The sequence below is a fragment of the Podarcis tiliguerta genome (assembly GCF_965153285.1).
Source record: "Podarcis tiliguerta genome assembly, chromosome: 10".
NCBI classification, from domain to species: domain Eukaryota; kingdom Metazoa; phylum Chordata; class Lepidosauria; order Squamata; family Lacertidae; genus Podarcis; species Podarcis tiliguerta.
Genome location: NC_139543.1, coordinates 30,879,734 through 30,895,684, shown reverse-complemented (window position 1 = coordinate 30,895,684; position 15,951 = coordinate 30,879,734). Strand labels below are relative to the sequence as shown.

General features: G+C 42.1%; 1 protein-coding gene across 4 annotated transcripts in view; it reads right to left on the bottom strand.

Moving 5' to 3' along the window:
* Positions 1-2,699: 2,699 nt before the first annotated feature.
* MYRFL (myelin regulatory factor like) overlaps positions 2,700-15,951 on the bottom strand; it is a 34,554-nt gene continuing 21,302 nt past the window's right edge. For 2 of the 4 annotated variants that reach the window (XM_083399550.1, XM_083399551.1), the window contains exons 14-25: positions 13,256-13,422; positions 12,059-12,113; positions 11,190-11,278; positions 10,564-10,632; positions 10,219-10,265; positions 9,016-9,177; positions 7,748-7,810; positions 6,203-6,290; positions 4,865-4,939; positions 3,896-4,007; positions 3,060-3,134; positions 2,700-2,952 (exon numbers count right to left, since the gene is read on the bottom strand). In XM_083399550.1, coding sequence (XP_083255676.1) covers positions 2,866-2,952; positions 3,060-3,134; positions 3,896-4,007; positions 4,865-4,939; positions 6,203-6,290; positions 7,748-7,810; positions 9,016-9,177; positions 10,219-10,265; positions 10,564-10,632; positions 11,190-11,278; positions 12,059-12,113; positions 13,256-13,422 — 1,089 coding nt within the window. In that variant the 3' untranslated portion in view covers positions 2,700-2,865. Of the gene's footprint in view, positions 2,953-3,059; positions 3,135-3,895; positions 4,036-4,864; positions 4,940-6,202; positions 6,291-7,747; positions 7,811-9,015; positions 9,178-10,218; positions 10,266-10,563; positions 10,633-11,189; positions 11,279-12,058; positions 12,114-13,255; positions 13,423-15,951 lie in introns of those variants that run through there. The other 2 variants (XM_083399552.1, XR_014502092.1) reach the window with 2 other exon arrangements.

Here is a 15,951-nt window from a genome sequence, read left to right as displayed (position 1 = left end):
TAATGGTCAGGGGCCCCTTTACCTTTACCTTAAACCTACCCTGAAATTTAAATATAGATTAATACATGTTTAATATTTATTCTTACCGGGGGGGGGGGGTTTAAAAGAAAGAAATGGGAAACATGTGTTCCTGCATCTGTCTTCTTTGTCCCCGCCACCTCCAGACTACCAAGAGCAAGTTTTTCAATAGTTCGAAGCTCTATAATGAGACCATCTAGATCCGCTGGTGATCTCTTTGTGAGCTTCCCCATCCAGCTCACATTCCCTGTTTATAGGGCGCATGGTGAGAACATGTGCAGGATGACAGACAGCTCATGTACTGACAGCTTTTGGCAAAGCTGCATTATTTCACAGAGGACTCTCCATCTGTCGCTACATTCAGCAACACAAACTGACCTCGCCGGCCCTGGCAGATTAACATTTAATGATGCTTTCAGCTTGAGCCCTTATAATTTTTCATCTTCCAGGGGGCAAACAGAGAGCAGGAAACAGACTTCATGTGGTCTAGAGCACACTAGGGACAGGTTGGCGGTGGGCCCTTGCCAACAGGATCAGAAATGCTGTTTGCTTGTTTGGGCACCAAAGGTTTTGTCACAATCAAGTGGTATATGGATTTTGTAAAGCACATAGCTACCCCGCCCTCAGTAATCCTAGGAACTGTAATTCACGCATCACAGAGCTATAATTACCAGCTCCCTTAAAAACTACAGTTCCCAAGATTCTTTGCAGGAGGCCTTGTGTTTTAAATGAGCTTTACATGTATGGTGTGAATTCGCTATGTAAAATACAAAGATGACCTTGCGAAAGTGAATGCAAAACTATAGCCAACTGTCAGGAGACGCACATGCTCTCTGTATTTGAGACAGAGAGAAATAAAAGGCTGTGATTTTTACCCCACATTGATTTACTTTGTGTGTACATTTGTGTGTGTAGATATACATATATACACGTTTCTGCAATTCTGTCAATTCTCTAGTAACTGGGAATAAAGTGGGTCAGGATTGTGTTTTATTCATACAGAGTGAATTAACTGCATGCTGTCCCCTCAAGCATAATCCGTCTTTCCCTGGCCTAGAAAGAAACCCTGCTGCAGGCCGGCACTAAGAGCCCCGACAGCAAGGTGTGTAGAACCCCCATAGTCACAAACCGCTAAAATTGCCAAAACCTGTGCAGAGCTCCAATTCTGTTTCCACAGAGGACACAACACAAAACAGGGCCCTTTCACCCAATACTGTACTATCAAATGTTTGTTTTGTAAATATAAGATTAGGCTTTTCAGCACCCACAAAAAATATGGGGTGGTTTTTTTTAACGTTGGCTGTACATGCATCACTTGCGCTGCCATGGCCTGGTTGCCCTTGTAAAATTACTCTGGCCTATCTAAACATTCATATTTAGACACGAGTATTGTGATTGGCGGGGACACGGGTGGCGCTGTGGGTTAAACCACAGAGCCTAGGACTTGCCAATCAGAAGGTCGGCGGTTCAAATCCCTGCGATGGGGTGAGCTCCCGTTGCTCGGTCCCTGCTCCTGCCAACCTAGCAGTTTGAAAGCACATCAAAGTACAAGTAGATAAAAGTACCGCTCCGGCGGGAAGGTAAACGGCGTTTCCATGCGCTGTTCTGGTTCACCAGAAGCGGCTTAGTCATGCTGGCCACATGACCCGGAAGCTGTATGCCGGCTCCCTTGGCCAATAAAGCAAGATGAGCACAGCAACCCGAGAGTTGGTCACGACTGGACCTAATGGTCAGGGGTCCCTTCACCTTTTTATTGTGATTGGACAGGCATCCCCCCTTTCCACTTATGCAGAAGTTATGCTCTGGGTCCCCGTGTGCATAGGTGAAAATCACGCAAGTGGGGAGCTTCCTCTAAACACCCTCTGTGCTGTTGTCTCTCCAATTTGACCAAAAACGTTGTATCCAACAATTGAAGCTCTGGGGCTGGCTGGAGGCTGGAGGAGGCGTGGGGAAATGACTGCAGCTGCCATGGTGCCCCACACATCAGCTGTTAGGTGGGGAGGGTGAGCAGCTTAAACAAAGCCCCTCTGTGCCTCCAGTCTCTTCAGGGGTTGCTCCACCCTCCATGACATCCTCTTCAAGCTCCAGGGAGGGTCTCCTTGCAAGCCATGAGGGCTCACCAGCTCTCTCCTGCGATTTCCAAGTTTGAATTGAATTATTATTTCCCGGCACCACATGTGCGTGTGCAGTCACGCATGTAAGGGGAGGGGTGCCTATACTATTGGGAGAGGCTTGTAACAGCATCAGCTCAAGATACATTCCTACAAAGCGCATTTATAGGTGACATAAGAAAAAGTCATTTGGTTAACACGGTGGGTTTCCCCATTGCCTTCCAATTGATTAGCGTGGGTTGCAAGAGCACAATATTGTGTATGGGGCACAAATCCCATTAGAAATCCAATTGTTTTTTTCCTTTGGTTAGGGGGCCAGTTAAACATGCCGAGAGGCTCTGCAAAATAAGATTGTTTCCGTCCAATTACTCTGTTACTCTATTGCACCATTAAAATGAATGATTACAGCCCAGTCCACAAACTAGATCAGACAGATAGTTGGATTTAAGCCAATTGTGTCTTACTGCGGGAAATCAGCTTAAACTGAAGTCGGCTCATGTGCTCGCCTTTGAATCATCAGCAATCACACAGTTTTACTAGCAGCTTCTATGAATACCTCACAAAACAACAAAATGCTTCAGTTTTATTTACTCCCATTTGATATTCCCAAAACAAGGGCATAAAACAGAAGTTCATTAAGTGTTTGCCAGGAAGAATTAATGTGGCAAACAAGCTTTCAGCAGCACTAAAGATTTCCCCATCCCCATTCTTTTCAGGGAGAGTTAAAGCCATCCTTTCAGATGCAGTTCCGATAGAAATAGAAGAAGTAATCAGTGAAAAATATCCCAGCGTAGTTAGGATCCGTTGAACAGTCTGCAAGATCCTGGTGGGACAAAACAATAAAGTAAGATTAAGATAGATCCAATAATCATAGCTAAATGTTTTGTTCTTTTTTAGTCTTTTTTAAAAAATAATAATAATAAGACTTACTGGAGCAGCAACACGAAAATGGTAAGCACTGTCATGGAACGAGCTTACAGGGAGATACCAAATATGATGGAATCCCTGTATAACCAAAGAGAGAGAGAGAGAGAGAGAGAGAGAGAGAGAGAGAGAGAGAGAGAGATGATAGGGAATGAAACTTGCATGGATGTCTATTGCTGCAAATGCACATTAGGGAAGTAAGAAGGTAACCATTTCCGTCTGGACATGTAGTCATTGCAAGCAGCACTGTTTCTATTCTGCTGCAGTTCAGTTTTCACCAAGTAATACATTATTTGTGTTGCTGTCTACTATTTCACATAAGTTACATAAGTTATGGTTAGCGCACATAACTTAGGTAGCAATTTACATAACTTACATTCATTTCAATGTAATGGAAACATCGCCACCACGTAAAAAAAGCCATTAATAACATATCATCTGTGCACATCAAGAACAACAGCAACGTGAATGAATACCAATTGCATTCATTTCATTGACCACAGACAAATACGCAAACTGCAGTAATTTCCGCTTCCTTTCCCATTTTCATCAGAATTCTCTGACATTCCTATTACTCATGCGGGAATGCTGCAGTTTCTAAGGCTTTGACCGTTCTAGGGTTTGCCAAGGTCAAAATGAGAATTAGTACTTTATCCTAACTCAAGGGAAACACATCTTGCTTGTTTATAAGCCTTTGTTGTATTATTTCCAAGAGCTGGAGCCTCCCTAGGTTCCAGAAAATATAACAGCAGTGGGCAGTGCTTCCTTCTAGTTGTTTTTTAACTGTAAGATTAATTAATAAAATAAACTCCTTGTATGGAAGAGACAACAGAACTAAGTACCTGTGTAGTTTCTGGAAAGGGTTCCCTCTTATGACGGGTTTGTTGTGGAAGACGAAAGCAAGACTTTCCAAAGGTGATTTTGCATTGAAAGATAATAAGTGGTTCCGTTGTACTTCAAGGAACAAGGATAATATTAAAAGCTGCAAGATTCTATAGTACTGCTTTAAAAAATATACGAAATAAGACCTATGGAGTTTAACAAGCAAAGCACCCAAGGCAAATGTGTGGCTCCATATTGGGAGACAGAATTCCACTGAAAACCAATGCTAATTCTAACAATATAGCTGCTCAAAAGAGTGTACAGACATGGAAATGGGATCATAGCAATTTGGAAATGTTGAGTTTAAATTCTATGGGCCAGTTCATATATGACTGCTTGCATTCCCATTTTGCAGATTAAGTGAATGATCTACTTCCAGGAGTACCATAGCATAGCAGGGGGTAACTCATATCAATAGTGCAAATCAAATTTTGTGAATGTTTGAATGATGGACTTTCAGGGCCAGTCCCACCATTAGGCAGAGTGAAGCAGCTGCCTAGGCTGGTGGATTGCTGGAGGATAGGGAGAAGAGGGGAGATGTTGGAGGACCTCCTATATTAGTCAGCTGCTCACAGGTTCAGTGGAAGATGCTGTCCCATCATCAGTGATGAGCTGAAGTTAGATTCAACGGCCAGTACACTCAACGTCTGCACTCACAGGGGGTCTCTACTGTAAACATCAGCAGCCAAGCGCAACACATGAATTGGCTTTAAGGACTCAACCCAGCTCCATTAAGGCCAACTGAGGTTTCCAGCAGAATGTGAACCATTAAAGGCCTTTCGTAAATTTCGGTTTGTGCTTTCTCATCCTTGCTGTTTCATTAGGATCTGTTAAGATCTGGGCACAATCTTCATTCATACCATATACATAATAACAGATAAGGTTAAAAAAAAAAGTTTATCTATACCAAAATCTGTCTGTGTACTTACTTGATTTCCAGAGAGATTTTCACTATGACAGGTGTGTGTTTGTTAATGGGAACAATGTAACTATAATTTCCAGACCTAAAATAATAAATAGTGACAATGGCATTCAATATTTTGAAATTCTAGGCAAATATCAATCCAAGTGAAAAAAAAAGTCAAATGCTGAGCCAATCAGCTATATGAACTGGAGACTGCAAAGTACAGCCTTAAGCAACCTTATCAACTATTCTAATGGGAAATAGCAATGAACAGTTGCCCAGTAGCATAGCTGGGCAACAATTTCAGTAGGAGGCACTTTGAGACAATCACCTGCACTGCACAGAATAGGAAGGTAGCCTGCTTTTTAAATGGAGGACAGCAGTGAGCAACAGGTAAAATAATTCAGCCATCCGCTTGCAAATTACGATCCAACCTTCAGCAGCAGGTCCCGGTGTGGGTTACAACACTTTAAAATTCAGTATTAAAAACAGCTGAAATAAATGACAGTTGTATGAATGAGCTAGGATGTGAACTGAAAACAAAAGCAAAATTTAGAAAATCTTGCCTTTCTGAAGATTCTGCAACCCCATGTGCAGATGGTGATGGTGATGGTTATCATTATCATTATTATTTATTAAATTTGTATATCGTCCTTCATCCAAAGATCACACGGTGATTTCACAAGATCAGTTTCCTGATCATGCAGTATCACTTTTTTTGTTCTTAGATGAAAATATTTGCACCATTAATTGTGGAGGCATGACACTATCACCTTACATATGTCTACTCAGAAGTAAGTCTCATTGAATTCAATGGCAATTTACTCCCAGGTATAGAATTGCTCTCTCCAAATAGCTAATCCCTGTTGAGTTAACTATAAGTTATGGTAAGACCAACTGACAGCTAGGGATTCAAAGATCCGTTTTCTCAGTTTCTCGTTTTTTCGAATCTGAACTTCAGTTTTCCACATTTCACAGCAACTTGGCAATTTTTTAAAATCCTCATAGAAACTCATCTGCATTCTAATGCAAATTTCTCTTAATAAATACATTTTTATATGTAGTTTTGATCGATGTGCCAATTTTTGCAAGCAATTTCCCCTAATCTATGAAATTCTGCAAACAATGGCTGCCTCGAGAATTTCAATGCAAAATTCAGATTAAGTGCAATTGCTGAAGGGTAGATGTGTTTCAGTCTGCATATTGTTTCAGAAATTTGCCGGATTTGGCTTTAAGTGCATGCTGAATAAAATTTCCCCTCCATCCCTACTGATTTTTCACAGCAAAATCCTTAGCTCAACTTAACATATTGAGGCTCTGTGCTGCATTAGACAAAGAGATGTAAGGAAACAATTTTACCCACCCACACTGCAGGTTTTTGCGACAATAACGGCGATCTATTTTTTGTTGCGTCTCTAAGATCTGCATAGAGATGATTGATGTGTCAGTCCCTGAAAGGAAGAAGAATTGTTTTTGTGAGCCTAGACACTTGGCATGAAGAAACTTTTTTAAAAAATGCACACACAATAATAATGAAAAGTTTATATGAAAACGTTTTGTTACAACCTGCTCCCCTTTCCATTAGCTGCCTTTGCCGTCTGCCCTCACCCTGGCACTCCTCGTGAAAGGCCCTATGAAATATACTCAGAGTCCTGCAGTGATTTTTTATTTGCAGCTTGTAAAACAGTGATTGAATTTCCCCCCAAACCCTGGCCTTTTATATACATTATTTACACAATGAGTCCTGTCTGATTGGCTGATTCTGCTTCCCTCCTGGAGCCTGATTGGTCTTCTCCTGCAGGCCAATCAGTTGTTGCATTCTAGGATCCTACCTGCCTAATAGGCTGATTAACTTCCTCCTGGAGCCTGATTGGTCTTCTCCTGCAAGCCAATCAGTTGTTGCATTCTAGGATCCTACCTGCCTATTGTTCTACGATCCAAGCTTAGTACATAACATCCTATTAATGGTAGTGACTTTGCCTTATGGTTTTCGCATGAAGCAAAAGTCAAGCTTTCAGAAGACATATTAACTTTGAAGAGTCCTCTGGAATTGTAACTCTGATATACACACAATTTCATCCAAATCACACCACATGTGAAAACAACAACATGGTACCATTTCGAAAACACATGTACAAATTGTGTCAGAAAAAAAGGATGGGACTTAGTGGAGCAATGGGTCAGTGTGTCTGGCTGTTAACCAGATGGTTGGTGGTTCAAGCCCATCCAGCAATGGCTGTGAGCAGGATTTGTGCATTTGAGGGGGTTGGACTAGATGACCCCAAGGTCCCTTCCAACCCTACAATTCTATGCTTCTATATGAAGGAAGCCCAAGGATTGTTTCAGAAAGTGCAGATTAGGTAGGTTTACCTTTAAATGCAAACTGATTCAAATTTCTCCCCGTTCCTGCTGGTAATGGGAGGCAAAAGGAAGAGGTGGAGGAGAACACGACCCATTGAGCCAAGTTGTGGGTGGCATCCCCAGAATAATTATTCACAAAGTGGGTCTAATACATTTCCTCAAAACTATTGATAGGAGGAAATCGTAATGGACCACAGAGACTAAGATGCGCCAGCTGTCCTGGCAATGAGCTACAGTGGTACCTCGGATTACAGACACTTCAGGTTACAGACTCTGCTAACCCAAAAATAGTACCTCAGGTTAAGAACTTTGCTTCAGGATGAGAACAGAAATCGCACGACGACGGCAGCGGGAGGCCACATTAGCTAAAGTGGTACCTCAGGTTAAGAATAGTTTCAGGTTAAGAACGGACCGCCAGAACGAATTAAGTTCTTAACCCGAGGTACCACTGTATATGCATGACTTCTCTAAACTAGATCAACATTTTAAAGTAACCAAAGGGGTTTTGAGGAACTTTATTTTTCAAAGGAAATAAAAAATACTTTACAGTCATTTCCAAGGTCAGGCTTCTCAAACCAGTTGTTTCCTGGCAGTACTTTCCTTTTTGTTCCTGAGGAAAGATCACAAACTGAAACAATTATATGACAAAACCAAATACAGCAAAATGAGCTTCTGCATGAGTTTTCCAAGCACAGGTTTGAAGGACGCTTGCAGATGCTCTATTCTGAAGACAGTTCATTTTATGAAAGGGGACTTTTTTTCACATTCTAGAGGTCATTTTCAGTTTCTCAAGGACCATTCCATTTGGAGAAGAGAATAAGCAAAGGGAATACTGTATACAGTTTGCATTGTAATACTCTGTTTTATTTACAAAAGTATAAAGCGAATTAGGTGTTGGGGGGTGCAGCAGCAAGTCCCGGCAGGATGAGCCAGGGCCAGCTCCACTGTTAAGTAGAGTGAGGTGGTGGCCTCAGACCTTGCATGGTGGGGAGGTGCTGGAGAGAACAGAGCTGTGTGTGTCATGTGACCTGCAGTGTGCTCCGTAGGCCAATGTCCTTCAACCTTGGGTCCCCAGGTGTTGTGGGAACTACAACTCCCATCATCCTCAGTTAGTTTAGCCAATAGTCATGGGAGTTATAGCCCCACAACATCTGGAGATCCATAGTTGAAGAATACTGTCCTAAGCTAGCCTGCTGCTCTCAGTTACAGTGGGGGAGCAGGCTGTCCCTTTGTCAGTCTTGAAGTAAGTTTTAGCTACCAGTCTGGCCACTTTCCAGGATACAGAATGTGGTGTGGTTCACCATATTTGCCTCAGATAGCAAAATATATTCAGCCAGCCCCTGGTGCTGGTCTGAAAGCATTATCTGTTCTGGTCAGTGAAAGCCCAGAGAAAAATAACATGAGTAACTCCTCTTGTGGTCTGTTTTGTTTTGTTTTTCAGATGGGCCAGCCAGGGAGGCTGCAGAAAGAAAAACACATAATCCACCTTTGAACACCTTGCAGCAGTAGGTAAGCTGCATACCCCCACCCCCTGAAATTCTCAAGGAATCCTCATGTTCCCTGAGAAAGAGACAGAAAAACTGGAAAATACGGTAATCTTTCACAGAGAAATCAAACTTATGAGAAACTGAGAACAGATTTCAGCAAAGCACTAATTTTGTCTCCACATTATTGTCATTGGGCAAGTGTAGGAACACAGCTACATGGAGAGATCTATCCTCAGAAACCATTTTCACAATCACTACAATCACAGAAATTGCCACAGAAATTGCCTTCTCGTAAGTAGTAGCAACATCCATTCATGATTTAACTTACTATGTTCCTTTGCCTTCACCTTCTGATAATTTAGTTCTTTTCTTACTGTTTGATGACTTGGACAGCAGTAAGTTTCCTGACAAGGTAAAATGCCACAAAAATTCACTTCAGGAATGACGCCAGTAGGTTTGGGGCTTGAAGACATTGTGCTGTATCTGGTCACTACAGTAGAAGAAATCCATGAGTGACACACATATCACCTTCACCAGTTTTAACATAGCAAAATTTGGGTGTGTCAATACATTCTAATTTTTCAGTTCAAACAGATTCGCTTCTTTTCAACAGTTAATTCATTCTACTTCTGCTCTCCACATTGAGTAGCAGTACACACCACGACAATGGGAAATTTTGACCCACATACCTGCCTTCAGAAATATTACACAATTGGCATGCCACTTAAGTGAGGGTTCAGTTCTGGGGGGATCCATGCTCAAAGACAACAACATGCAAAGTCAGGAACTCCCACAAGCCCCTGGGGGGTTATTGTTTCATTTGTTACTATGGTCAATATTTTTGTGGCTTTATATTATAAGTGATGTGCCATCTTCCTTACCAGGCTCTGGGATGCTTCCAGAGCCCTCACACCTCCTTCCCAGAGGCTGGTAAGGAAGGAAAACCTGCTGGGAGTGTGGAAAATAAATAAATGGAAAATAAATAAAGGGAGAGCAGGGAATCGTTTCTCCCAATCTCCCTTTATTTTCTGCCCACTGCATAAGTTTGCATATGTAAAGTGAGCATAAGTTGTGAGTCTAAGGTATAGTGCTGCCCATATATTTCTAAGTGTACTTCTTCAGCCTTATAGCCTAGAAATATGGGGCAACATCCAATGACGCCTGCTTGTTCGCACAGTAGAATTCCATTTGCACTTCCTGTTTCTCCTACTCACCCCCCAAGATCCCGGCAAACACACCCCAAACATCTGCTCTGAGGGCATCACCCAACCCCTGGAGCAGATTTAGGAGGAATGAAAGGCTTTTCAGGACTGAAGAGAGGAGGGTAAATCCTGTTGTATGAGTGGATGTCCACTCATGCTCTGCTGGCTCTACCTCATGGGCTTTTTAAAAAAACGGCACAGTGAAGGTTATGGTTCTGAGGATGCAGAATTCTGTGTCACCTGCCAAATTCCATCAATGCAGGGCACAGTTTTTAGATTTACTCTATTAACATTTTTTCAGCCTCAAATAACAGCGTAAAGCACAGTACCTGTCAAAGTGGTGGGTGGAGGGAGTGTTATCAGACTTGTTGAATTGCTGGGAAAGGTTGATAAAATCACATTAGCATATAAAAAAAACACCATGCAGATATTACTCTAACACAGCAGCAACAAGGGTATATAAGCATATTCAAGTATGCTTTGCTAGCACCAAGTGGGAAACAGGCACATAAAAGTGGCTGCTCCCAAAGAGTGCTATTGCATCTCCATGGAGGCTTGCCAATCCTTTTCATTTAATGCTTATACGCTTTAAATAGGCTGCTATCTGCCCAACCCCAGAGCATCACAAAGAGCAAATAATTAAAGTTCAAATGAGCGACAAATCAGTTACTTGCCTGCTTGTAGAACTGGCCATGACTGGGTCGGGTATGCTAAGGACGTAAATGGTGGCTATCGACAGAACACTGTAATGAGACATTTATTCTATAGATTGACATCTATCATCATATACAAAAAATAATAATACAGAAGAAGCAAAATCTTTGAAATATCTCCTCCCCATTGTTGAAGTTCTATTATGAGCCTCAGTTATCATTTATTTCATTAAACCAGTTCTTAATATTAGGATCAAAGAAATGAAGTCTGATGGTGTTGATGATTATCACCACCACTTAAATGTGTACATGTGTGTGTTCTTCCCTATAACAATAAACCATGTTTGTTTATTCTTTTACAAAAAGCTTTTATGAATGAACTGATGAAGAAAACAACCAAGTGGTCATATCCAGTGCTGCTGTTCTGCTTGCACAACAGACTTCCACTCGCACAATTGAATTTCCTCTCCTTTCCTTCTTGCAGCCTTCAAAATCTGGTCCAGAGGGTTGAGGGACCCTCCAGGACATATGTGATAACACATGGAGCGGCAGAGAGGAAAAGTAAGTCCCATTGCACAAGTAGAACCTTGCTTGTGCAATGCTGAAATTACATCCCAACATCTCATTAATAATATGCTTTTCTTTACCAGACTGCCATAACTGCAACCAAGGCAATCACAGTTATCTGGAAGATCCTGGAGCTGGACCATGACTGACTTTTCTCTGGAGAACGCATCTGAGGAAGAAGGAAGGAAGGAGCATGGGCTTAATCCATAATGCTTATGTGGAGAGGGAGTGCGCATCATCAGAATATTTTTCTGCGAGTACAGCTCAGAATCTACACTGAAAACTATTCAACTCCTGTTAAAGTTCCTTTGGTAGCTCTAGGCAGAAGATCCCACAAGCACTTATCCCTGGGAATAAAAATGCAAGGGGTTGGACCCAGGCTTAAGAGTCAACCCACTGAAATCAATGAACCACAAGTCTAATTTCAGTGGATTTCAGTGGAACTAAGTCTTGACCCAAGCCGGAGGGGAGGGGGCGGGGACTGAATAGCAAACCATATGCTGCCCTTTCCTTACATCCAAAATCAGCTGCCTGAGACAACCAATTGCTGAGTTGAGGTGTCTGCAAAAAAATTTGCTCTTTTTAAAAATTATTTGTCCTTCCCCCACAGCGTGCAGTGTAGCTCACTTGCTTTAGCAACCTAAAATGCATTATTTTATACATCTGTTCAGAAGTAAGCTGCAGTTTGAAGGTTCCAGGACTGTAGCCCCAGATTCTATTGTCCTACCTAGAAGAGCCAGGATTTGACCTTCTGCATGCAGAGCATGTAGCCTTTCCCCAACTTTCCCATGCTTGTTCCTACCTGGAAGCAAGGTGATTTCCAGGTGTGCCCCCCCCCTTCCTTTTTAAGAGATTATAACCAATTCAACAGGTTTTCTGTTTAAATTGACAGTCTTTTTAACTACACATTGGAGAGTTATTCGCAATCTATGTTCTTACTTTCACTCACCTTTATGGGAGCTGATTTTCTTGATGGTAAACGAGAAGTAGCTTGGCTAAAAATCCTGGAATACATATTTTTTTAAAATGCTTTATTTTGTGAATTCATCACAGGAAGTGATAAAAAAAGAATATTAGAAGGGAAAATCAACAAGGAGGTGAATCCTGTTGTTAGCTTGCTCAGATGAATGCCATCAAAGATTGTTTCTCATGCTGAAACATTGGTTAGAATGACAAACCCCAGTAGACCTGAAGGAGCGTCTTCACCCCCATAGTTCTACCCGGACACTGAGGTCCAGTTCTGAGGGCCTTCTAGAGGTTCCCTCACAGCAAGAAGTGAGGTTACAGGGAACCAGGCAGAGGGCCTTCTCAGTAGCGGTGCCCACCCTGTGGAACACCCTCCCACCAGATGTCAAGGAAACAAACAACTATCTGACTTTTAAAAGACATCTGAAGGCAGCCCTGTTTAGGGAAGTTTTTAATGTTTGATGTTTTATTCTGTTTTTAATAATGTGTTGGGAGCCACCCAGAGTGGTTGGGGAAACCCAGCCAGATGGGCGGGGTATAAATAATAAATATATTTATTATTATTATTATTATTATTATTATTATTATTATTATTAATTCCATGGAAGCTGCAACGGACATTTGGAGTGCATTCCATTTGCATGAAAATAGTATGCGACTAGAAACAGTTTTGCTGAAACAATGGACTCTTCAGAAATCATGAGTATCAAAGGGCAAATATGAGCATGGTGATAGCTATGGGTGAGTACCAATCCCTGATGCACATTGCTGGAAAAGGGTAAGATGTTGCAGAGGTGTCCACTGAACTTCACCACTGATGATATGGCAGAGTACCTGGGGCTGCTAGCGGGTAGTCACTGTAGCTCTCAAAAATGGGGCTTATTGGGCTCAAGCAAGGCTGATAAGGAACCAAAGCCCCAGTCTATTTCCTGTGCCAGGTTGGCACTGCATACCTCTCCAGCCTCAGTTGGGATTGCTCCCTCAACCGCCTTACTTTTTTTTTTTTAAGTGCTCTGAAACAAGTTGCAGTCTAAACAAAAAAAAAACCAAAAATATTCCTGAAGTATCCAAAACTTGTCGTCCTATGAATTCAGCTCTACCTTTAGATATACAGGCTATGTGTAACATGTTAAGGAAGCTGGTGAATTTGGCTGTGTGCCCTGTGGAGAAATGCAGATACCTTCTTGCGTTCTTTTCACTGGATGTCGTTGACTTCAAGCTGTTTATCTGTTTCAGTCTAGCTAGTTTTTTATTCCACGCTTCCAACTCTTCTATCCGGACTTCAAGATTGTTTGTTAATTTGCAAAGCTGCTTCACTGCACCCACATTCTCCATGAAAATTTGATCCTTGAAAGAAACACAAAGAATCCCATCAATAAATAAGATGTGAAGAAAGGAATTACCTTAGCTGAGCATCCTAGATGGCTTCCTGAAGGTATTATTTCTGCCTTTTTAAACCACAAAACTCACTCCCCTTCCATTGTATCATGACTAATGATGTGCCAAAGTTTCCCCTAATCTTTTTTATTTCCTCTGAAAATGTGACAGAAAAAACGGAAGCTTCTTTTGCAGGGGAAGAAAACTTTTGAGAATTTGGAGAGCAGAGGTTGGCACAACACTAAACAAATCACAATTTGCTTTTAAGACTCTTGTCGATTTCAAAAGCTGTTCACCGTGCACCAGAGGAGATTGCTGTTCAGGAAACACAAGTATAAGCTTTACAATCCTTTGGATACTACCCTTGGCATGTGATTTCTCAGTTCTACCCTAAAGAGAGTTCAAGTGCATGCAACACCAACACTTTTACTCAAAATAGAAAGACCACAAAAATCCCCCCACAACCCCCAAACTGCTGGATCAGTTATTATTTTTATTATTCACATACATAAATTATGTGCCATCTGCACTCAATTGCCGGTGAGCACTTGTACAGGAAAGGCAGTGACTAACAAGAAGACATCATGCAGCACCACGCTAAAACATTTGTTTTAAATTAGTGTTGTGCCTAAACACTAAATAGATCGTGACAGGCATTCGAGGTTTCTGAATGTTTTCCTCCACAAACTGTTTCCCATGGACAGATTCAGAATTCCCTGTCACACGGTACGTTCTGTGCAGATCAGATGGTGCAAACAAACTCAGCTGAACCATTTATCTTGCAACTCCAACACAACTTCCCCAGGGAGAGAAAGACAGATGGAAGAAGAGAGTCCCCTTATGCTATTTCTGAAACGGGAGCTTGGGAAGTATTTGTTTATTTTCTTGCTAAGCAGGATAACAGACACTGAATCAGCTGACACCAGGTCCTCTTTGTGGGCCTTCTATGAGGTGTCCTTGTTTCTTATGTATGAACCGGTCAATTTATATAAACCTGAGAAAAAACTGAGGGAATATGGTTTGAATTTGAATGCATGAAGAAGTGGCCATGCGGCTACATTGCGGAACAAGTTCCAAACATGTTCCAGAGTGCACCAGAGTGAGATAGAAAGGAAGGGAGCGAGGGACTGGTAAATCTGCTATTTCTACTCTATGACACTTTCTCATGAATTCACCTGAAACTCCATTCTGTCTCATTTCCATGTTGAGCTGGTTTTTTTAATGTGCTTATTGATTTTATTGCATTTATATCCTATCTCTCTTCCAAGGAGCTCAAGTTTGCATACAAGGTCCCCTCCTCCCCATTTTATCTCCTGTGGAGTAGGTTAGGCTGTGAGAGCCCAAGGCCACACAGCAAACTTCATAAGTGGCCCAACACACTGCATTACTATAGCACGCTGGCTCTTCCAGATGCATTTAAAGATGTAGCTGTTTCTCTGAAAATAAGCACTTAAGAAATCTTATGATACATCTCTTGAGCTGAGAACTGCCTTGGAATATTTAGGAAGTGCACCAAGTCATTGGCCTTCCAATCTATGCATTTGCCTGGCTAGGCTAAGGTCACTAAGCATAGGCACCTCTTCGGCTTTGCAGCTGGTAACAGTGTGTGTCTCCTGGAGGTCCTCTCCACCATGAGCACCTTCCATGGTACAAAGCCTGGGCTGATGCCTCCACAACATCATGTATGGATTGGTGTGAGTGGGGTTCTCCTCCACAGCTCACCTCATCTTCACAGTCCTTAAAGCCTTGTACTTTCCTTATACATACATTCTCAGAGTAGTCACAGGTAGGCTCATTTCTGGAGGAACGAGTTCAAAGCTCCAGTTCCTCCTAACCCCACAACAGCTGAAATGGGTTAAGGGGCAGCATACTAGGTACTTGGGATCAGCAGCAGCAGGTGTCTCTCTCTCTGGTGTGATGTACACCGCAGTCCTAAGCACTTAGCACTTATTGTGCACATGGAAGGTCCCTGGTCCAATCTTTGATGGTCATATCAGAATTCACAAAGACTGGATTTCTCAAGCTTCCCTAGAAGGAGCCACACCATTGGCTCAAGCCACATCATTCCTCTTCACAAATGCAACCACGGGAGTGTGAAAGCAGTTCACACATGACATAAGAATGCTCCCTCAGGATCCTGGCTTTCTTCCTAGATGTTTGCAGGGTTGTGATGCCTTGGGCAAGCTGCCCTTTCATTCCTATTTTTCTTACTCATCACACAAACAAACACATTTCTGTACGGAGGTGCAGCCACTCCTATGGTTGAGGGAAGTTGTCTACGCAAGGCCCCCAGGATGCTATACTATTTATATTGCTGCATTTCGGCAAACTGCTTTCCCACACTATAATGTGCAAACTGAAAGCTGTCATTCAGCCTTTGAATAAGGCAGTTATTGTTCCATATGTTATTAAGCTGCCGCAGTACATTTAAGCCATACAAAACACCATTGTAAACGCCGCACAGAGATGGTCTGGTTTTTTTTTATGGTGCCCAAATTG